The sequence below is a fragment of the Rana temporaria genome, chromosome 2 (genome assembly GCF_905171775.1).
Source record: "Rana temporaria chromosome 2, aRanTem1.1, whole genome shotgun sequence".
NCBI lineage: Eukaryota > Metazoa > Chordata > Amphibia > Anura > Ranidae > Rana > Rana temporaria.
Genome location: NC_053490.1, coordinates 7,473,863 through 7,496,905, shown reverse-complemented (window position 1 = coordinate 7,496,905; position 23,043 = coordinate 7,473,863). Strand labels below are relative to the sequence as shown.

Below are 23,043 nucleotides of genomic sequence, written 5' to 3'. Positions count from 1 at the left end.
GCCAGGCTGTACGTTCCCTATTCCGCACCTCCTCATTCCGTATGCCATGCTGTACGTTCCCCCATTCCGCACCTCCTCATTCCGTATGCCATGCTGTACGTTCCCTATTCCGCACCTCCTCATTCCGTATGCCATGCTGTACGTTCCCTATTCCGCACCTCCTCATTCCGTATGCCATGCTGTACGTTCCCCCATTCCGCACCTCCTCATTCCGTATGCCATGCTGTACGTTCCCCCATTCCGCACCTCCTCATTCCGTATGCCAGGCTGTACGTTCCCCTATTCCGCACCTCCTCATTCCGTATGCCATGCTGTACGTTCCCCCATTCCGCACCTCCTCATTCCATATGTCACGCTGTACGTTCCCCCATTCCGCACCTCCTCATTCCGTATGCCATGCTGTACGTTCCCTATTCCGCACCTCCTCATTCCGTATGACATGCTGTACGTTCCCCCATTCCGCACCTCCTCATTCCGTATGCCATGCTGTACGTTCCCCCATTCCGCACCTCCTCATTCCATATGTCACGCTGTACGTTCCCCCATTCCGCACCTCCTCATTCCGTATGCCATGCTGTACGTTCCCTATTCCGCACCTCCTCATTCCGTATGACATGCTGTACGTTCCCCCATTCCGCACCTCCTCATTCCGTATGCCATGCTGTACGTTCCCTATTCCGCACCTCCTCATTCCGTATGCCATGCTGTACGTTCCCTATTCCGCACCTCCTCATTCCGTATGCCAGGCTGTACGTTCCCCTATTCCGCACCTCCTCATTCCGTATGCCATGCTGTACGTTCCCCCATTCCGCACCTCCTCATTCCATATGTCACGCTGTACGTTCCCCCATTCCGCACCTCCTCATTCCGTATGCCATGCTGTACGTTCCCTATTCCGCACCTCCTCATTCCGTATGACATGCTGTACGTTCCCCCATTCCGCACCTCCTCATTCCGTATGCCATGCTGTACGTTCCCCCATTCCGCACCTCCTCATTCCGTATGCCATGCTGTACGTTCCCTATTCCGCACCTCCTCATTCCGTATGCCATGCTGTACGTTCCCTATTCCGCACCTCCTCATTCCGTATGCCATGCTGTACGTTCCCTATTCCGCACCTCCTCATTCCGTATGCCAGGCTGTACGTTCCCCTATTCCGCACCTCCTCATTCCGTATGCCATGCTGTACGTTCCCCCATTCCGCACCTCCTCATTCCATATGTCACGCTGTACGTTCCCCCATTCCGCACCTCCTCATTCCGTATGCCATGCTGTACGTTCCCTATTCCGCACCTCCTCATTCCGTATGCCATGCTGTACGTTCCCCCATTCCGCACCTCCTCATTCCGTATGCCATGCTGTACGTTCCCCCATTCCGCACCTCCTCATTCCGTATGCCATGCTGTACGTTCCCTATTCCGCACCTCCTCATTCCGTATGACATGCTGTACGTTCCCCCATTCCGCACCTCCTCATTCCATATGTCACGCTGTACGTTCCCCCATTCCGCACCTCCTCATTCCGTATGCCATGCTGTACGTTTCCTATTCCGCACCTCCTCATTCCGTATGCCATGCTGTACGTTCCCTATTCCGCACCTCCTCATTCCGTATGCCATGCTGTACACGTTCCCTATTCCGCACCTCCTCATTCCGTATGCCAGGCTGTACGTTCCCCTATTCCGCACCTCCTCATTCCGTATGCCATGCTGTACGTTCCCCTATTCCGCACCTCCTCATTCCGTATGCCATGCTGTACGTTCCCCCATTCCGCACCTCCTCATTCCATATGTCACGCTGTACGTTCCCCCATTCCGCACCTCCTCATTCCGTATGCCATGCTGTACGTTCCCTATTCCGCACCTCCTCATTCCGTATGCCATGCTGTACGTTCCCCCATTCCGCACCTCCTCATTCCATATGTCACGCTGTACGTTCCCCCATTCCGCACCTCCTCATTCCGTATGCCATGCTGTACGTTCCCTATTCCGCACCTCCTCATTCCATATGTCACGCTGTACGTTCCCCCATTCCGCACCTCCTCATTCCGTATGCCATGCTGTACGTTCCCCCATTCCGCACCTCCTCATTCCGTATGCCATGCTGTACGTTCCCCCATTCCGCACCTTCTCATTCCGTATGCCAGGCTGTACGTTCCCTATTCCGCACCTCCTCATTCCGTATGCCATGCTGTACGTTCCCCCATTCCGCACCTCCTCATTCCGTATGCCATGCTGTACGTTCCCTATTCCGCACCTCCTCATTCCGTATGCCATGCTGTACGTTCCCTATTCCGCACCTCCTCATTCCGTATGCCATGCTGTACGTTCCCCCATTCCGCACCTCCTCATTCCGTATGCCATGCTGTACGTTCCCCCATTCCGCACCTCCTCATTCCGTATGCCAGGCTGTACGTTCCCCTATTCCGCACCTCCTCATTCCGTATGCCATGCTGTACGTTCCCCCATTCCGCACCTCCTCATTCCATATGTCACGCTGTACGTTCCCCCATTCCGCACCTCCTCATTCCGTATGCCATGCTGTACGTTCCCTATTCCGCACCTCCTCATTCCGTATGACATGCTGTACGTTCCCCCATTCCGCACCTCCTCATTCCGTATGCCATGCTGTACGTTCCCCCATTCCGCACCTCCTCATTCCATATGTCACGCTGTACGTTCCCCCATTCCGCACCTCCTCATTCCGTATGCCATGCTGTACGTTCCCTATTCCGCACCTCCTCATTCCGTATGCCATGCTGTACGTTCCCCCATTCCGCACCTCCTCATTCCGTATGACATGCTGTATGTTCCCCCATTCCGCACCTCCTCATTCCGTATGCCATGCTGTACGTTCCCTATTCCGCACCTCCTCATTCCGTATGACATGCTGTATGTTCCCCCATTCCGCACCTCCTCATTCCATATGTCACGCTGTACGTTCCCCCATTCCGCACCTCCTCATTCTGTATGCCAGGCTGTACGTTCCCCCATTCCGCACCTCCTCATTCCGTATGCCATGCTGTACGTTCCCTATTCCGCACCTCCTCATTCCGTATGCCATGCTGTACGTTCCCTATTCCGCACCTCCTCATTCCGTATGCCATGCTGTACGTTCCCTATTCTGCACCTCCTCATTCCGCATGCCAGGCTGTACAATCCCTATTCAGCACCTCATTCCGCATGCCAGGCTGTACAATCCCTATTCAGCACCTCCTCATTCCGTATGCCATGCTGTACGTTCCCTATTCCGCACCTCCTCATTCTGCATGCCAGGCTGTACGATCCCTATTCCACACCTCCTCATTCCGCATGCCAGGCTGTACGTTCCCTATTCCGCACCTCCTCATTCCGTATGCCAGGCTGTACGTTCCCTATTCCGCACCTCCTCATTCCGTATGCCAGGCTGTACAATCCCTATTCAGCACCTCCTCATTCTGTATGCCAGGCTGTACGTTCCCTATTCCGCACCTCCTCATTCTGCATGCCAGGCTGTACGATCCCTATTCCACACCTCCTCATTCCGCATGCCATGCTGTACGTTCCCTATTCCGCACCACCTCATTCCGTATGCCATGCTGTACGTTCCCCTATTTCACACCTTCCCTATTCTGCACCTCCTCATTCTCTATTCCGCACCTCCTCATTCCGCATGCCAGGCTGTACAATCCCTATTCAGCACCTCCTCATTCCGTATGCCAGGCTGTACGTTCCCTATTCCGCACCTCCTCATTCCGCATGCCATGCTGTATGTTCCCTATTCCGCACCTCCTCATTCCGTATGCCATGCTGTACGTTCCCCCATTCCGCACCTCCTCATTCCGTATGCCATGCTGTACGTTCCCCCATTCTGCACCTCCTCATTCCCTATTCCGCACCTCCTCATTCCGCATGCCAGGCTGTACAATCCCTATTCAGCACCTCCTCATTCTGTATGCCAGGCTGTACGTTTCCTATTCCGCACCTCCTCATTCTGCATGCCAGGCTGTACGATCCCTATTCCACACCTCCTCATTCCGTATGCCATGCTGTACGTTCCCTATTCCACACCTCCTCATTCCGTATGCCAGGCTGTACGTTCCCTATTCCGCACCTCCTCATTCTGTATGCCAGGCTGTACGTTCCCTATTCCGCACCTCCTCATTCTGCATGCCAGGCTGTACGATCCCTATTCCGCACCTCCTCATTCCATATGCCATGCTGTACGTTCCCCATTCCGCACCTCCTCATTCCGTATGCCATGCTGTACGTTCCCCTATTCCGCACCTTTTCATTCCGTATGCCATGCTGTATGTTTCCCTATTCCGCACCTTCTCATTCCGTATGCCAGGCTGTACGTTCCCCCATTCCGCACCTCCTCATTCCGTATGCCAGGCTGTACGTTCCCTATTCCGCACCTCCTCATTCTGCATGCCAGGCTGTACGATCCCTATTCCGCACCTCCTCATTCCGTATGCCATGCTGTACGTTCCCCATTCCGCACCTCCTCATTCCGTATGCCATGCTGTACGTTCCCCTATTCCGCACCTTTTCATTCCGTATGCCATGCTGTATGTTTCCTATTCCGCACCTTCTCATTCCGTCCTGTAGGTTCCCTATTCTGCACCTCCTCATTCCCTATTCTGCACCTCCTCATTCCGTATGCCAGGCTGTACGTTCCCTATTCCGCACCTCCTCATTCTGCATGCCAGGCTGTACGATCCCTATTCCACACCTCCTCATTCCATGCTACTCATTCCCTAGTCCGCACCTCCTCATTCCGTATGCCATGCTGTATGTTCCCTATTCCGCACCTCCTCATTCTGTATGCCAGGCTGTACGTTCCCTATTCCGCACCTCCTCATTCTGCATGCTAGGCTGTACGATCCCTATTCCACACCTCCTCATTCCGCATGCCAGGCTGTATGTTCCCTATTCCGCACCTCCTCATTCCGTATGCCATGCTGTACGTTCCCCATTCCGCACCTCCTCATTCCGTATGCCATGCCGTATGTTCCCTATTCCACACCTCCTCATACCGTATGCAATGCTGTACATTCCCTATTCCACACCTTCTCATTCTGTATGCCATGCTGTACATTCCCTATTCCACACCTTCTCATTCTGTATGCCATGCTGTACGTTCCCTATTCCACACCTTCTCATTCTGTATGCCATGCTGTACGTTCCCTATTCCGCACCTCCTCATTCCGTATGCCATGCTGTACCGTTCCCTATTCCACACCTCCTCATTCTGTATGCCATGCTGTACCGTTCCCTATTCCACACCTCTTTATTCCGTATGCCATGCTGTACGCTCCCTATTCCGCACCTCCTCATTCCGTATGCCAGGCTGTACGCTCCCTATTCCGCACCTCCTCATTCCGTATGCCATACCGTACGTTTCCCTATTCCGCACCTCCTCATTCCGTAATGCCATGCTGTACGTTACCTACTCCGTTGTTCTGCACACATTTTATTTCACACCACTCCATTTTAAACACTGTGTTGTACCGCCACAACCCCTCAACAGATCCATTTTCTACTGTTGGGGGGGGGGGGGGTGACCCTGTGAATTCTATTCATTCCCTTGACTTTAATCTAAAAGTCTTTTATCTAAAACTGAGTTTTTAAAGTAAAATGTTCTTTTTGTTAAAGTTTGTAGAGAAAGCCCCTATTGGTGAAAATGGGGGATCTATAGGTTGGAAGGAAACTCCTGAGATTTACACACATGGAAAGACGTCATATTGACCAGTTTTAGCCGGGTGTACTCGGAGTTTTACAAGGGCAGGTGTCCGAGTCGCCGATGAATGCTCGGCCTTGTTCAGGCTCCGTATTATGTAGAACTCCGTGTGGTCCGGAGGAGGAGGAGTGACGCCATGTGCGGACGAAGGTACGGAATGTAAACCCGAGGATTCCGTGACCTTGGCCGGGTGATGTCATCATTTTATGCACCTTTTTACTTTTCTGAGCATTCCTGGGGACAGCGAGATCTCCGCAGAATATTGAAATACTTAAAGCGGTGGTTCCCCTAAAAATAAAATGTTAACATTGCCTTTCCCAAATAAATTACGATTAGAATCGGCCGGTTTTATTAAAAAAAAAAGCTCCGTACATACCGTTTGTTAGATTCGTTCCCACCGCCACTTCCGGGTACGATGCTGGCGGTGGGCATTCCTAATTGATTGACAGGCATCCGACTGACGCATACATCGCGTCACGAGATGCCGAAAGAAGCCGAACGTCGGTGCGCATGCGCCGTATAGAGCCGCACCGACGTTCGGCTTCTTTCGGCATCTCGTGACGCGATGTATGCGTCGGTCGGATGCCTGTCAATCAAATAGGAATGCCCACCGCCAGCATCGTACCCGGAAGTGGCGGTGGGAACGAATCTAACAAACGGTATGTACGGAGCTTTTTTTTTTAATAAAACCGGCCGATTCTAATCGTAATTTATTTGGGAAAGGCAATGTTAACATTTTATTTTTAGGGGAACCACCGCTTTAAATCTTCCGTGTGGGGGAGGGGGGAGTTCCTCTAACAAGGCAGTAAAAGGATTTTCTGTCAGCCGAGGGAAGGATAGAACTTTGTTTTGTAACTTTTATTGTATAAACTAGGGTTGTCCCGATACCACTTTTTTGAGACCGAGTACAACTTTTTTTTTAAGTACTCGCCAATACCAAATACCGATACTTTTTTTTAATGTCATGTGACTTTTTTTATTTTATTTTTACAGGGGGGGTAGTGGATTGTCAATGTGCTTTTTTTTAATATTATTTACCTTTTATTTTTTAAATTATTTATTACAATTTTTTTTTAATCAGCCCTGTTGGGGGGTGTGAAGGACTTTTTACCTATATGCTTCAGGTTAATCCTCCCTGCATACTGTTTAAGGCTGTTGATAGTATTAATCCTGCTGCAGCCAGTCCTGTTTCAAATGTTAATTGCTCTAGTGTGTTGTGTGGAAAAGCCCTGTGTTTACTGGATAGTGTGATTAGATAAGTGGCTCATGTTAATTATGCTGATTGCTTCATTGTGGTAATTTTCTTTCTATATGCGGGGTCGAGCTGTCTAGTTAATGTATTCAGTACAACTAGTAATTAGCGTCACTGATGTCATTGTCTAAAGAAATGTGTCTTCAAGAATCGGCACCGAGATGTCTGCCTGTCCTCTGTATGAAGAGCCCCCACTGTGTGAAAAGGGGTGGAGATTTAATTGTTCTTTGATTGGTGATTAGCTTGTAAACTGTATATATAACTAGCTGAATGCTGCCATTAAAGCTGTCTTGTTTCAGCATTAAGCCTTGGCTCATGTGTGGATGATTCTGTGATTTCTTTTATGGGAAGAAGGGACTGCTTGACGGGGATATCATACCAATACCGTCACAACTGGTTGGAAGCAGCGGGATTTTCCCTTCTATTCCCCTTTACACCCGGATTCCAAGCAGACACTGGAAGAACTACTGGAAGTTCGTGGAAGGATTGCTAGCAACAAAACCAAGCGGGTCATCATAGCAGAATTAATGGAGCTAGACCAGGAGGACGGGATTGCAGCAATGCCAGCAGTACAAGAGATGGAGACACCAGTGATTCAGGAGGAGGAATCGCCAGCCAACAAAGTAATGAGAGAGAAGCTAGCATGGTTCGGTCCGAACCCAACTGCGGATGTGGTGCTGAAAGTGATGGACCTGTTAGCGGAGGAGGCTAAACAAATAAGAGACGCAGAACTACAGGAGGCTAAACAAATAAGAAACGCAGAACTACAGAAGGATAAACAAATAAGAGACGCAGAACTACAGGAGGCTAAACAAATAAGAGACGCAGAGCTACAGTTAAAACTGGCAGCAGTCCAACAAGCAGCCGCACATTCTCCAAACAGTGAGTACAGCACAGCAGACACGAGGAAGATTCAGTTTAACGCTTTTAAAGCTTTTGATGAAAAGGACTGTGAGATTGATAACTACCTGGCAGATTTTGAGCGACAATGTAACCTGCACCGAATAGCTAGAAGAGAGTGGGTCGCACTATTGTCAGGCAAACTGTCAGGCAAAGCTTCTGATGCTTTCCGGACCGTGCCAGATCAGGATATCCATAGCTACGCCCGGGTTAAAGAAGTGCTCCTGGCTCGTTATGCAGTAACCCCAGAGTCCCACCGACAGAAGTTCAGGGACTCACTCAAAACCACGAAAGACTCTTACGCGGAATGGGCATGCCAGTTGTCCCTGTCGGCCTCTAACTGGGCTAACAGCAGCCAGGCCACCACCGCAGAGGACATTTTGCAACTAATGCTCCTGGAGCAATTTTACAATCACATCCAGACGGACGTCAAAGACTGGGTGAGAGATCGCAGGCCCATGACTCTACCAGAGGCCGCTAAGTTGGCGGATGAATATGCGGATACTCGCAAGACGAACCAGGTCACACCACAGGAACAACCTCCACGACCAACGGTGCCCTCACACCCACCAACCGCTAGATACCAACCTCCTAACAGACCGGTGACATCTAGCCCTCACTATCCACGCCAGGAGGACAACGAACAACGCTGCTTCCGGTGCAAACAGCTGGGTCACTTCAAGCAGAATTGCCCCATGAATGACAACACCAGGTCAAATTGGTCTCAACCTGGGTACCGCCCACCAGCAGCAGCCCATTGTGTAGACTCGGCTTGGGATCCCCAGGAGCTGGGTCGGGAAGAACCATTGGGCACCCCTTACGAAGCCCTCATGGTACAATCTGTTATTACGGACAACAGGGAACACCATTGTCAGCTGGTCATGGGCGCCAGCCCTGAGCCGGATGGGCCCTGGAGGGAGCTGGGCAGAAAGAGGCACCGCCGGCCACCCTCCAAGAAGAAGAGGTCCTGGAAGCCGTATAACAAGCTGACCTGGGAGGAGAAGAAGCGACGGGAGAGGGAGTCGCAGCGGGCGTCCCAGATGCGGGCCGAGATGTTCGCCAAGGGCCCACCGGTGGCCCCTTACACCACCACCCAGTTCCTGATGATGAAGGACCACGTGGAGAGCCTGCAGGACATGAGCAAGCAGGAGCTGATCCGTGAGTACATGGAGCTGGAGAAGTGCATAAGCCGCATGGAGGAGGAGAACAACCACCTGAGGTCACAGCAGGCTGACCCCCCCAGGCTCCATGAACTGGAGATGGAGCTGGAGAAGCTCAAAAGAGGAGAACCGGCGGCTGCGGAGGGAGCAGAGGGTGGCTGACCCTATGGGGCCCGGATCCCCCCCCCCCCCCGGACTCTGAGCACCAGTGCTACAGCATTTCAACAAATATAACTTTTTATTTTTATGAATCTCCGGTGATTGTTACTTCAGAGCCATAACCTGCCCCCTCCCATAGCGGGACACCTAGACGGCGGCGCACAGACCCATTCGCCGTCTTCACACTGACTTCTGGTGACTCTGCAGATCGCACAAAGACTTGGGGACTGACCGGCGTGTGATCTGACGACCCGGTGACATACCTAAGTCGGAAGCAGTTGCCAAGGGAGGTCAGTCACGCCAAACGGAGTTAACCTCGGACTGAAAGCTCTGAACCCGTCAACCCTACTGGACCAGGAAAGGTCCAACCGGGTTTGCCGGAGCAGGGAGAAAAAGGGGGGCCATTGTGATGCAATTGCCTATATATGCTCCAGTTTAATTCTCCCTGCTAATTTAATGCTGTGGGTTAGAGGTAACAGGTGTTTTCATGTGTGATTCATCTCTCTCTGTAAAGACTGTTCATATGTTAAATAAGGCTAGCTTTTTAAAGGCCTTTAATTGTGTGACAACGCTGTCTACAACCTAGTGATGCTCAGAGGTGTTACTAGGTGTCAAACTGGATGCAGACGAAACGTCTGCCTAAGAAACTCAAGGGTGTGAAGGTGGTTTGTTGTTATGCTGTTTAAGGAATGTGCAGTGATTAGACATGATGATTATCAGTCGGTGCCGACCTGTCTAGAATGTTTTAGTAATTAGCCTTAGTGTGTGATTAGGGGGGGTAGAGATTTCATTGTTGCTTCAATGTCTTGGACTGTATAAAAAGCTGAGAAGAAAACCATTAAAGTGTGTGTTGTTCCAGCAGTAAGCTTGTCTCATGTGTGGCTTTCTGGGCGACTCCAGGAATATTCCTCCTCGTGGAATATTGGGGTGATTTTCGTTATGGGAAGAAGGGAACGTTGACGGGGATATCATTGTAATACCGTCACAACTGGTGGCAGCAGTGGGATTTTCCCTTCTACTCTCCCTTACACCAGGATTCCAAGCAGACACTGGGAACAGTGAATGGAAGGCTGCTACACCCTGCTTAAAAGAAATACACTGAAAGAACTACTGGAAGTTCGTGGAAGGATTGCTAGCAACAAAACCAAGCGGGTCATCATAGCAGAATTAATGGAGATGGACCAGGAGAACGTGATTGCAGCAACGCCAGCAGTACAAGAGATGGAGACACCAGTGATTCAGGAAGAGGAATCACCAGCCAACAAGCTAATGAGAGAGAAGCTAGCATGGTTCGGTCCGAACCCAACGGCGGATGTGGTGCTGAAAGTGATGGAGCTATTAGCAAATGCAGAACTACAGAAGGATAAACAAATAAGAGATGCAGAACTACAGAAGGATAAACAAATAAGAGACGCAGAACTACAGTTAAAACTGGCAGCAGTCCAACAAGCAGCCGCACATTCTCCAAACAGTGAGTACAGCACAGCAGACGCAAGGAAGATTCCGTTTAGCGCTTTTAAAGCTTTTGATGAAAAGGACTGAGAAATTGATAACTACCTGGCAGATTTTGAGAGACAATGTAACCTGCACCGAATAGCTAGAGGAGAGTGGGTTGCAATATTGTCAGGCAAAGCTTCTGATGCTTTCCGGACCGTGCCAGATCAGGATATCCATAGCTACGCCAGGGTTAAAGAAGCGCTCCTAGCTCGTTATGCAGTAACCCCAGAGTCCCACCGACAGAAGTTCAGGGACTCACGCAAAACCACGAAAGACTCTTACGCGGAATGCCAGTTGTCCCTGTCGGCCTCTAACTGGGTTAACAGCAGCCAGGCCACCACCGCAGAGGACATTTTGCAACTAATGCTCCTGGAGCAATTTTACAATCACATCCAGACGGATGTCAAAGATTGGGTGAGAGATCGCAGGCCCATGACTCTACCAGAGGCCGCGAAGTTGGCGGATGAATATGCGGATACTCGCAAGACAAACCAGGTCACACCACGGGTACAACCTCCACGACCAACGGCGCCCTCACACCCACCAGCCGCTAGATACCAACCGCCTAACAGACCGATGACATCTAGCCCTCGCTATCCACGCCAGGAGGACAATGAACAACGCTGCTTCCGGTGCAAACAGCTGGGTCACTTCAAGCAGAATTGCCCCATGAACGACAACACCAGGTCAAATTGGTTTCAACCTGGGTACCGCCCACCAGCAGCAGCCCATTGTGTAGACTCGGCTTGGGATTCCCAGGAGCTGGGTCAGGAAGAACCATTGGGCCCCCTTTACGAAGCCCTCATGGTACAATCTGTTATTACGGACAACCGGAAACACCATTGTCAGCTGGTCATGGTTAACGGAAAAACCGCCCGGGGATTAAGAGACAGTGGGGCGACCATCACGTTGGTACAAAGACACCTTATTACTGCATCAGAGAAACCGGGGAAATCAATTGCTGTGAGAGTGGCAGGGGGGGCAGTATACCGTATTCCTACTGCACAGGTACACCTGGACTGGGGTGCGGGAGCTGGCGATGTTCATGTGGGCGTCATGAAAGACTTACCTTCTGAAGTCATCTTGGGCAACGACATTGGGCCCCTGACTTCGGCGTTCGCCTCTACCACCGCTCAGGAGGCCCACGCAGTAACCACCAGAGCACAAAGTCGCGCTGCCGAGAGCCATCCGCTTCCTACTGAGACCCAGGTAAGCCAACCCAACCTACCCTTGACTGTGGAACCCCTACCCTGGGACACCCCAGAGGACTTTGGGCGGGAGGTGACCGGAGACCCTTCCCTCAGAAAGTATCGAGAGAAAGCCAGGAGGGGCCAAGGGGGGTTAGAGAAGGAGCAATTTATCTGGGAGGAAGGCCGCTTGTACAGGCTCACCGAGACCCGGGGTAATGCCCCAGGGCCTAAGCAAAAACGCCAGCTGGTAGTTCCCCGGAAGTACCGGCAGGAGTTATTGAGGATTGGGCACGACGTACCCTTGGCAGGCCATTTGGGAATACGCAAGACAGGGTATCGGATAACCCAGAACTTTTTCTGGCCTGGGGTATCCGACGACGTCAGGGCGTATTGTCAAACGTGCGAGGTATGCCAACGTATAGGTAAAAAGGGAGACCACCCAAAGGCTAAACTAGTTTCCATGCCCATTATTGAAGAACCGTTCACAAGGGTAGCCGTGGACATTATAGGGCCCCTGGCCCAACCTAGCCGTTCCGGCAAGCGGTATATACTCACCGTAGTAGACTACGCCACCTGTTACGCCGAAGCGGTAGCTCTCTCTAACATACAGGCTGAGACTGTAGCAGAGGCCCTAGTTAAAGTATTTTCCCGAGTAGGCTTTCCCAAGGAGGTTCTGTCCGACCAAGGTACCCAATTCACGGCCGAGGTAACCCAGCAGATATGGAAAACCTGTGGAGTTCAATCCCTGACTAGCTCCCCATACCACCCCCAGACTAACGGCCTGTGCGAGCGCTTCAACGGAACGCTAAAGCAAATGTTGAAATCGTTCACGGGGGCGTACAAGGATTGGGAGCGATTCCTGCCGCACCTTCTCTTTGCCTACCGAGAGGTACCGCAGGAATCGACCGGATTCTCACCCTTCGAACTTCTCTATGGGAGGCGGGTGAGGGGGCCCTTAGATCTCATCAAGGATCACTGGGAGGGGCAAACAGAAATTGAGGGGACCCCGGTTGTACCTTATGTCCTGGAGCTGAGGGACCGCATGGAGGAATTAGCCCAGACAGTGCGAGAGAACCTCCAGGCGGCCCAACAGCGCCAGAAGGTATGGTATGACCGACGGGCTAGGCACCGGAGCTTTCAGATAGGCCAAAAGGTCATGGTATTAAGGCCGGTCCGAACAGACAAGCTCCAGGCCGCCTGGCAGGGCCCCTATAAAGTTATAGGACAGATATGCGACACTACCTACACGATAGCCAGCTGCGAGGATGAAGATGTGAAACGAACCTTTCACATCAACATGCTCAAGGCCTATCAGGAACGGGCAGAGGAGGTAGCCGCTATCTGTGCACCAGCAGGAGAAGACACAGAGACCCTACCCCTTCCCGACCTATTGGGCAGTAACGAAGGGATGACCCAGATAGAGAAAGTCCAGCTAGGTGAACAGCTGGAGCCGCAAGAGCGGGCTCAAGCTGGCCGCTTACTAGAAGAAAAACAGGCCACATTCTCTCAGGAGCCTGGATACACACGCCTAGCCGTACACAAGGTGGAGACTCCAGGACAGACACCCCTGAGACAGCCTCCTTACCGTATCCCCGAAGCGGGAAGGGATGCGGAAGGAAATAGATGAGATGCTTCGGCTAGGCGTAATCGAACCCTCAGACAGTCCTTGGGCCTCGCCGGTAGTCTTAGTGCCAAAGAAGGATGGGACAACCCGCTTCTGTGTAGATTACCGGCGCCTCAATGACAAGACAGTTACGGACGCCTATCCGATGCCACGGATGGACGAGCTGCTTGACCGTATCTCTGCAGGGAAGTATCTGACCACAATAGACCTATGCAAGGGATATTGGCAGATTCCCCTAGCAGAAGATGCCAGACTCAAGTCGGCCTTCATCACCCCGTTTGGCCTATACCAATTCCGGGTTATGCTGTTCGGGATGAAGAACGCCCCGGCCACCTTCCAACGGATGGTGGATCAGTTACTTGGGGGCCTCCAGAGCTTCGCCTGCGCTTATCTGGATGACATCGCCATCTACAGCGATACATGGGAAGCGCACCTAGAGCACGTAGGGGTAGTATTGGATAGGATCAAGGGGGCCGGGCTGACCCTGAAACCCGACAAATGTCATTTGGGTATGGCAGAGGTACAATATTTGGGCCACCGAGTAGGATGTGGTAAGCAACGGCCGGAGCCGGCCAAGATCGAGGCCGTTGCCAATTGGCCCACTCCCCACACCAAGACACAAGTCATGGCTTTCTTGGGCACAGCCGGCTATTACAGACGCTTTGTACCCGACTATAGCGCCCTGGCCAAACCCCTGACCGACTTGACCAAAAAGAAGCTACCCCGACAAGTCCTGTGGTCCCCGGAATGCGAGGTGGCTTTCCAAACCCTAAAGACTGCTCTGGTTAATGCTCCGGTGTTGGTTACCCCAGATCCTAACAAAAGATTTATTGTCCACACAGATGCTTCAATGTTTGGACTGGGGGCAGTACTAAGCCAGATCGGGGAGGATGGAGGAGAGCACCCGGTGGCATACCTGAGTCGGAAGCTGTTGCCAAAGGGAGGTCAGTTACGCCACCATTGAAAAAGAGTGTTTGGCCTTGGTATGGGCACTCAAAAAGCTCACACCTTACCTTTATGGCCGGGCTTTCACTCTCATCACCGATCACAACCCCTTGGTGTGGCTTAACCGGGTTTCAGGGGACAACGCCCGTTTGCTACGCTGGAGCTTGGCCTTACAGCCCTATGACTTTACGATTCATTATCGCCCAGGCAAGCAAAACGGGAATGCTGATGGATTGTCACGCCAAACGGAGTTAACCTCGGACTAAAAGCTCTGAACCCGTCAACCCTACTGGACCAGGGAAGGTCCAACCGGGCTGCCGGAGCAGGGAGAAAAAGGGGGGCCATTGTGAAGGACTTTTTACCTAATATGCTTCAGGTTAATCCTCCCTGCTTGTTTAAGGCTGTTGATGGTATTTACCCTTCTGCAGCCAGTCCTGTTTCAAATGTTAATTGCTCTAGTGTGTTGTGTGGAAAAGCCCTGTGTTTACTGGTTACTGTGATTAGATAAGTGGCTCATGTTAATTATGCTGATTGCTTCATTGTGGTAATTATCTCTCTATATGCGGGGTTGAGCTGTCTAGTTAATGTATTCAGTACAACTAGTAATTAGCGTCACTGATGTCATTGTCTAAAGAAATGTGTCTTCAAGAATCGGCACCGAGATGTCTGCCTGTCCTCTGTATGAAGAGCCCCCACTGTGTGAAAAGGGGGTGGAGATTTAATTGTTCTTTGATTGGTGATTAGCTTGTAAACTGTATATATAACTAGCTGAATGCTGCCATTAAAGCTGTCTTGTTCCAGCATTAAGCCTTGGCTCATGTGTGGATGATTCTGTGATTTCTTTTATGGGAAGAAGGGACTGCTTGACGGGGATATCATACCAATACCGTCACAGGGGGGCTTTGGTGAGATATCAGGGGTCTTAACAGACCTCTGACATCTCCCCTTTAAGACAGAGAAAGGGACTAAGGACACGGATTCCCCAGTCCCTTTCTCAGCAGCCTCAGCTGAAATGAATGGGGAGAAGCTCCTCTCCATTCATAAACTGAAGCATCGTAAACACAGGTTACGATGCTCAGTTATGTGAATGGACAGAGTCAGTGATCACTGACTCTGTTCATTTGGAAAAGGTAGGAGCCGGGTTTAGCTGCTCCTACTTCGCTTTCCATCCTGACAGATTGAGGGGGGGGAGAGCGGCATGGGGGGAGAGCTGCACGGAGGGGGACAAGACGGCATGGGGGGGGGGAGAGCTGCACGGAAGGGGACAAGACGGCATGGGGGGAGAGCTGCACGGAGGGGGACAAGACGGCATGGGGGGGGGGGGAGAGCTGCACGGAAGGGGACAAGACGGCATGGGGGGGAGAGCTGCATGGAGGGGGACAAGACGGCATGGGGGGGGGGAGAGCTGCACGGAAGGGGACAAGACGGCATGGGGGGGGGGGGAGAGCTGCACGGAGGGGGACAAGACGGCATGGGGGGGGGGAAGAGCTGCACGGAAGGGGACAAGACGGCATGGGGGGGAGAGCTGCACGGAAGGGGACAAGACGACATGGGGGGGGAGAGCTGCACGGGGAGAGCGGCACGGAGGGGGACAAGACGGCACAGGGGGAGAGCTGCACGGGGGAGAGCGGGGGCATGGGGGAACAAGACGGCACGGGGGAACAAGACGGCACTGGCGGGGGGAACAAGATGGAACTGGGGAACAAGACGGCACGGGGGAGAGCTGCACGGGGGAGAGTGGCACGGGGGAGGTTGGCACGGGTTAGGGGGGGGAAGAAGACGGCACAGGGGGAGAGCGGCACGGAGGGGGAGAAGACAACACGGAGAAGACTAGTAACTCCCCCCACCACCCGATACCTGACTGCCCAGGTATCGGATGAAGCATCGGAGCATTCCCCCCCCGAGTACAAGTACTTGGGAAATGCTCGGTATCGGTATATCCCTAGTATAAACCATGGGTCTTCAAACATTCTAAACAAATGGGCTGGTTTATTGTCCTGAAGACTCTTGGAGGGCCGGACTCTGGCCAGCAGGAGTGGAAATTTTCCTGGTATTAGGGGGAGGAATAGTGCCCCATTGCTGGTATCATAGGGAGGAATAGTGCCCCATTGCTGGTATCATAGGGAGGAATAGTGCCCCTTTAGTGGTGTCAGTGGGAGAAATGGTGCCCCATTGTCGGTGTCAGATGGCAGAATAAGGTCTCGTATCAGTGGGAGGAATAAGTGCCCCAAGGGCCGGATAAAGGCAAGCAAAATAAGAAAGAAGAAACAAGAAAATACATAGCCCTAGTATATATTGGTACTCAGTACAAACATAGCCCTAGTATATATTGGTACTCAGAAAATACATAGCCCTAGTATATATTGGTACTCAGAAAATACATAGCCCTAGTATATATTGGTACTCAGAAAATACATAGCCTTGGTATATAGTGGTACTCAGTACATACATAGCCCTAGTATATATTGGTACTCAGTACATACATAGCCCTATTATATATTGGTAGTCAGTACATACATAGCCTTGGTATATATTGGTACTCAGTACATACATAGCCCTAGTATATATTGGTACTCAGTACAAACATAGCCCTAGTATATATTGGTACTCAGAAAATACATAGCCCTAGTATATATTGGTACTCAGTACAAACATAGCCCTAGTATATATTGGTACTCAGTACAAACATAGCCCTAGTATATATTGGTACTCAGTACAAACATAGCCCTAGTATATATTGGTACTCAGTACATACATAGCCCTAGTATATATTGGTAGTCAGTACATACATAGCCCTAGTATATATTGGTAGTCAGTACAAACATAGCCCTAGTATATATTGGTACTCAGTACATACATAGCCCTAGTATATATTGGTAGTCAGTACATACATAGCCCTAGTATATATTGGTAGTCAGTACATACATAGCCCTAGTATATATTGGTACTCAGTACATACATTGCCCTAGTATATATTGGTAGTCAGTACATACATAGCCCTAGTATATATTGGTACTCAGTACAAACATAGCCCTAGTATATATTGGTACTCAGTACATACATTGCCCTAGTATATATTGGTACTCAGTACATACATAGCCGTAGTATATATTGGTACTCAGTACATACATAGCCCTAGTATATATTGGTAGTCAGTACATACATTGCCCTAGTATATATTGGTAGTCAGTACATACATAGCCCTAGTATATAATGGTACTCAGTACATACAGAGCCCTAGTATATATTGGTACTCAGTACATACATAGCCCTAGTATTTATTGGTACTCAGTACATACATAGCCCTAGTATTTATTGGTACTCAGTACATACATAGCCCTAGTATATAATGGTACTCAGTACATACATAGCCGTAGTATACTGTATATTGGTACTTGTGTTAAATAAACAGGAACTATACTAAAAAAAAACAAAAAAGAAAAATTTAATTTACGTACAACACCTCTGTTTAACGGCTCCTCTTCCCCCGATCGCTCAAACGACCCATCTGCAAGACACGGAATAGGCAAAGGTGAGAGATCCAGGAGGCCGATGGGACAATTAGTGATGGTAATACAGAGAATAAATTGGTGAACGGGCTCAGCCAGACTCCTACCTGTGTGTGCTGCTTGTATGTTACATCGCTCCTGCCCACCGAAATGAATGGGCACTGCTGCCAAAGTGCTCGGGCGCTATTAACGCTTTCCTCGGCCGCTAGTGGGGGTTAAAAGTGCCCTGCTAGCAGCTGAGAAGTGCAGACGTCCCAATACTTTTGGTAGCATTGTGTGTAATATATATATATTATACACACACACACACACACACATATATACAGGCAGACACGCCTCCTGCTCCGCCCCTACTTGGAGATCCACAATGTCTCCTATGACGTGATGTTGGCGCAACGCATTAAGCTTCATTTTGAGGCTCCATCCGTTGCCCCAAGAACTACGAGGAGTAGAGATGTCAGAGGAGTCATGTGACCGTTTGACCGTATTTTTCACCAAAACGGCGCACATATTGATGCCATTATGTATGACTTCGGTTTACCGATACATTAAAAAGTGTACATTTGTATGCAGCCCGCCCTAGAGAACGCCCATACAGAGCCTTGAAAAAGTATTCATACCCCTTGAAATTTTCCCAATTTTCTCATGTTACAACCAAAAACGTAAATGTATTTTATTGGGATTTTTTGTGATAGACACAAAGTGTCACATAATTGTGAAGTGGAAGGAAAATGATAAATGGTTTTCATTTTTTTTTACAAATAAATATATGAAAAGTGTGGGGGGACATTTGTATGGCGCCCCCCGGAGTCAATACTTTGTAGAACCCCCTTTCTCTACAAGTCGTCTTTTTGGGGGTGTCTCTACCAGCTTTGCACATCTAGAGAGGGACATTTCCCCCAATTCTTCTTCTTTGTAAAATATCTCAAGCTCTGTCAGATTGGATGGAGAGCGTCTGTGATCGACAATTTTCAAGTCTTGCCACAGATTCTCAATGGGATTTAGGTCTGGACTGTGACTGGGCCATTCTAACACATGAATATACTTTGATGTAAACCATTCCATTGTAGCTCTGGCTGTACTTTAGGGTCGTCGTCCTGCTGGAAGGTGAAACCCCCCCCCCCCCGGTCTCATGTATTTTGCCGACTCTAAGGCCCCGTACACGCGGACGGACAGTCCGCCGGACCGTTTTCAGCGGACATGTCCGCCCGGAGATTTCTGTCTGATGGCTGTACACACCATCAGACAGAAATCCGCACGTAAACAATACGCGGGGACGTGGCCGCGCCGCCGCCGTGCCGACATGGGCGGCCTTGAAGTTCAAAGCTTCCACGCATGCGTCGAATCAGTACGACGCATGCGAGGGATGGCGGTCGGTCAGACATGTCCGGTGAGTCTGTACAGACGACCGAACACGTCCGACAGACAGGTTTCCAGCGGACAGATTTCTTAGCATGCTAGGAAATTTTAGTCCGCTGGAAAAAGTCCGCTCGGCCGGGAATCCGGTCCGGTCGGCTGTACACACGACCGGATCTGTCCGCTGAAACTGTCCGTCGGACAAATATCAGCGGACAGATCCGGTCGTGTGTACGGGGCCTAACAGGTTTTCTTCTAAGATTGTCCTGTATTTGTCTCCATCCATCTTCCCATCAACTCTGACCAGCTTCCCTGTCCCTGCTGAAGAAAAGCATCCCCACCACATGATGCTGCCACCACCATGTTTCACGGTGGGGATGGTGTGTTCAGGGTGATGTGCAGTGTTAGTTTTCCCCCCACAGTTGAATTTTGGTGTCATGTGACCAGAGCACCTTCTTCCACAAGTTTGCTGTGTCCCCTCCCCCACATGGCTCCTCACAAACTACAAACAGGACGTCTTATGTCTTTCTTCTTGTCACTCTTCCATAAAGGGCAGATTTGTGGAGAGACCACTAATAGTTGTCCTGTGGACAGATTCTCCCCCCTGAGCTGTGGATCTCTGCAGCTCCTCCAGAGTTACCATGGACCTCTTGGCTGCTTCTCTGATGAATGCTCTCCTTGCCCGGCCCGGTCAGTTTAGGTGGACGGTAATGTCTTGGTAGGTTTGCGGTTGTGCCATACTCTTTCCACTTTCCGATGATGGATTGAACAGAAGCTCCGTGAGATCTTCAAAGCTTGGGAGATTCTTTTATAACCTAACCCTGTTTTATACTTCTCCACAACTTTATCCCTGACCTGTCTGGTGTGTTCCTCGGCCTTCATGATGCTGTTTGTTCACTAAGTTTTTCTAACAAACCTCTGAGGGCTTCACAGAACAGCTGTATTTATACGGAGATTGAATGACACACAGGTGGGCTCTATTTACTAATTAGGTGACGTCTGAAGGCAATTGGTTCCATTCGATTCGGTATCAGAGTAAAGAGGGGCTGAATACAAATGTACCCCCCACACTACGTGATGCTGAGCCTCCATGATTGAGACAAAAAGGGGTGGGCCAGGGACAGGCTGGGGAGGAAAGACTTGCTGCAGCTTCTAATGCACTTTGAGAGAAGCTCACAGTGTGCGGTGATATCGGAGTATGCAAATTTTAGTCCATGGGGGAGGAGCCGGCACAACTGTGCAAGGCTGACGTTTGGGGGAAGGCTGTAAATTTTTAATATGGCTATTGAAGCAAAGTATGTAGCAGGGCTACTTACCTCGGCACACCGGGCAGCAGGAGTCTGGTACAGTCATGGGGGAGGAGCATACCAGCTCTGGGCAGGTCACCAGACCGCAGTATATCTGTCCGTCCTACAAAACAAGAACACCGGTCATATACAAGACACAGTCTGCAATCACCAAGTTATTATTAACCACTTAAGGACCCCCTACCAACTATATACGTCGGCAGAAGGGCACAGGCACATACTGGTACGTCGCCTTTAAGAGCCCAGCCGTGGGTCGCGGGCACGCGGACGTGACCAGGTCCGAAGCTCCGTGACCGCCGGACCCGATCGCCGCCAGTCTCCCGCGATCGGTCACAGGAGCTGAAGAACGGGGAGAGGTGAGTGTAAACAAACCTTCCCCGTTCTTCACTGTGGCAGTGTCACTGATCGTCTGTTCCCTGATATAGGGAACGAAGATCACTGACGTCACACCTACAGCCCCGCCCCCCTACAGTAAGAAACACAAATCAGGGAACACTTAACCCCATTTAGTGCCCCCTAGTGGTTAACCCCTTCACTGCCATTGTCGTTTTCACAGTAATCAGTGCATTTTTTTTTAGAACTTTTCGCTGTGAAAATGACAATGGTCCCAAAAAAAGTGTCAAAATTGTCCGATGTGTCCGCCATAATGTCGCAGTCACGGAAAAAAAAAAAACGCTGATTGCCGCCATTAGTGGTAAAAAAAAAATATATATATATATATATATATATAAATATGAGTAGTAGCCTTAAATGAAGAACCTGTAAATTAACAATAAAGGATATAAAGATGTTTGGATTTATGATTTATACGCGCTGCGAGTGGAATTTATGTAAATACAAAATACTTAATAAAATAGGATTATTGTAAAAAAAAAAAAAAAAACACAAGTAAAAAAAATAATAATCAAAATGCCATAAATCTATCCCCCCCATTTTGTAGACGCTATAACTTTTGTGCAAACCGATTCGTTTTTTTACTTTTTTTATATTTATTATAGCAAAAAAAAAAAAAAAAAAAGTTTTTTTTTTAAAATTGTCGCTCTCTTTTTGTTTATAGCGCAACAAATAAAACCCGCCGAGGTGATCAAATACCACCAAAAGAAAGCTCTATTTGTGGGGGGGGAAAAGGACGCCAATTTTGTTTCTGTACAGCGTTGCGCGACCGCACAATTGTCCGTTAAAACGGTACAGTCCCGAATCGCAGAAAACGGCCCGGTACTTAAAAAACTGAAAATCTTCTGGTCCTTAAGTGGTTAAGAAACGTCAGTATTTAAAACGGAAGATCTTGGTGTTTTTAATGCTATTAAGTGCAAAGGAGGGATTTGGGGGTCTCGTAGATCCCTGATCTCTCCATAAAGAGGACCTGTCACTGACTATTACTGTCACAAGGGATGTTTACACTCATTGTGAAAGCAATAAAAAAATTCATCAAAATCTTATTTTTTAAAGAGACAGCGTAAAAAATGTATAAATAAAATAAATAAGAAAAAAAATTAAATAAATAAATTTAAAGTGCCCTGTCCCTCCTTGCTCGCGCACAGAAGCGACTTTTTGAGAAAAATTGTTTGAAATACTGCTGCGCAAACACAGTGGGACTTAAAATATTGCAACGATCGCCATTTTATTCTCTAGGGTCTCTACTAAAAAAAAAATTATATATATATATATATATATATATATATATATATATATATATATATATATATATATATATATATATATATATATATTATACACACATATACATATACATACATATATACACACACACACACATACGCCCGGATTCAGATACATTGGTGTATCTATCGGCGGGGCGTAACGTATCTCAGATACATTACGCCGCCGTAAATTAGGGCGCAAGTTCCGTATTCAGAAAGAACTTGCTTCCTAAGTTACGGCGGAGTAACGTATGTGGTCCGGCGTAAGCCCGCCTAATTCAAATGTGGATAATGTGGGCGTGTTTTATTTAAATTACATGCGACCCCGCGTATTTGAAGTTTTTTTTACGAACGGCGCATGCGCCGTTCGTGAAAGAATCCCAGTGCGCATGCTCGAAATTACGCCGCAAATCGACATTGCTTTAGACGTGAACGTAACTTACGTACAGCCCTATTCGTGAACGACTTACGCAAACGACGTAAAATTTTCAAAATGCGACGCGGGAACGACGTCCGTACTTAACATAGGATACCCCTCATCAGGGGTTGACAAATTTGCTTGGAATCTAGGAGCCAGCTAAAAAAGTTAGGAGCCAGAAAACGCACCCCTTCCCGACGAGCTTGCGCGCAGAAGCGAACACATACGTGAGCAGCGCCCGCATATGTAAACGGTGTTCAAACGCAATTTTGAAGCGTGACATGTTGGGTATGAATTTACTCAACGTAACATTATCTTTCATAATATTAAAAAAAAATGGGGATA

General features: G+C 49.5%; 1 protein-coding gene across 1 annotated transcript in view; it reads right to left on the bottom strand.

Annotated features, from left to right (window-relative positions):
• Positions 1 to 23,043, bottom strand: part of CHRDL2 (chordin like 2) — a 165,445-nt gene that overhangs the window by 37,215 nt on the left and 105,187 nt on the right. Inside the window, exons 5-6 of the mRNA XM_040339789.1 lie at positions 20,629 to 20,722; positions 17,906 to 17,955 (exon numbers count right to left, since the gene is read on the bottom strand). Of these exons, the coding sequence (XP_040195723.1) occupies positions 17,906 to 17,955; positions 20,629 to 20,722 (144 nt within the window). The remainder of the gene's footprint in view (positions 1 to 17,905; positions 17,956 to 20,628; positions 20,723 to 23,043) is intronic.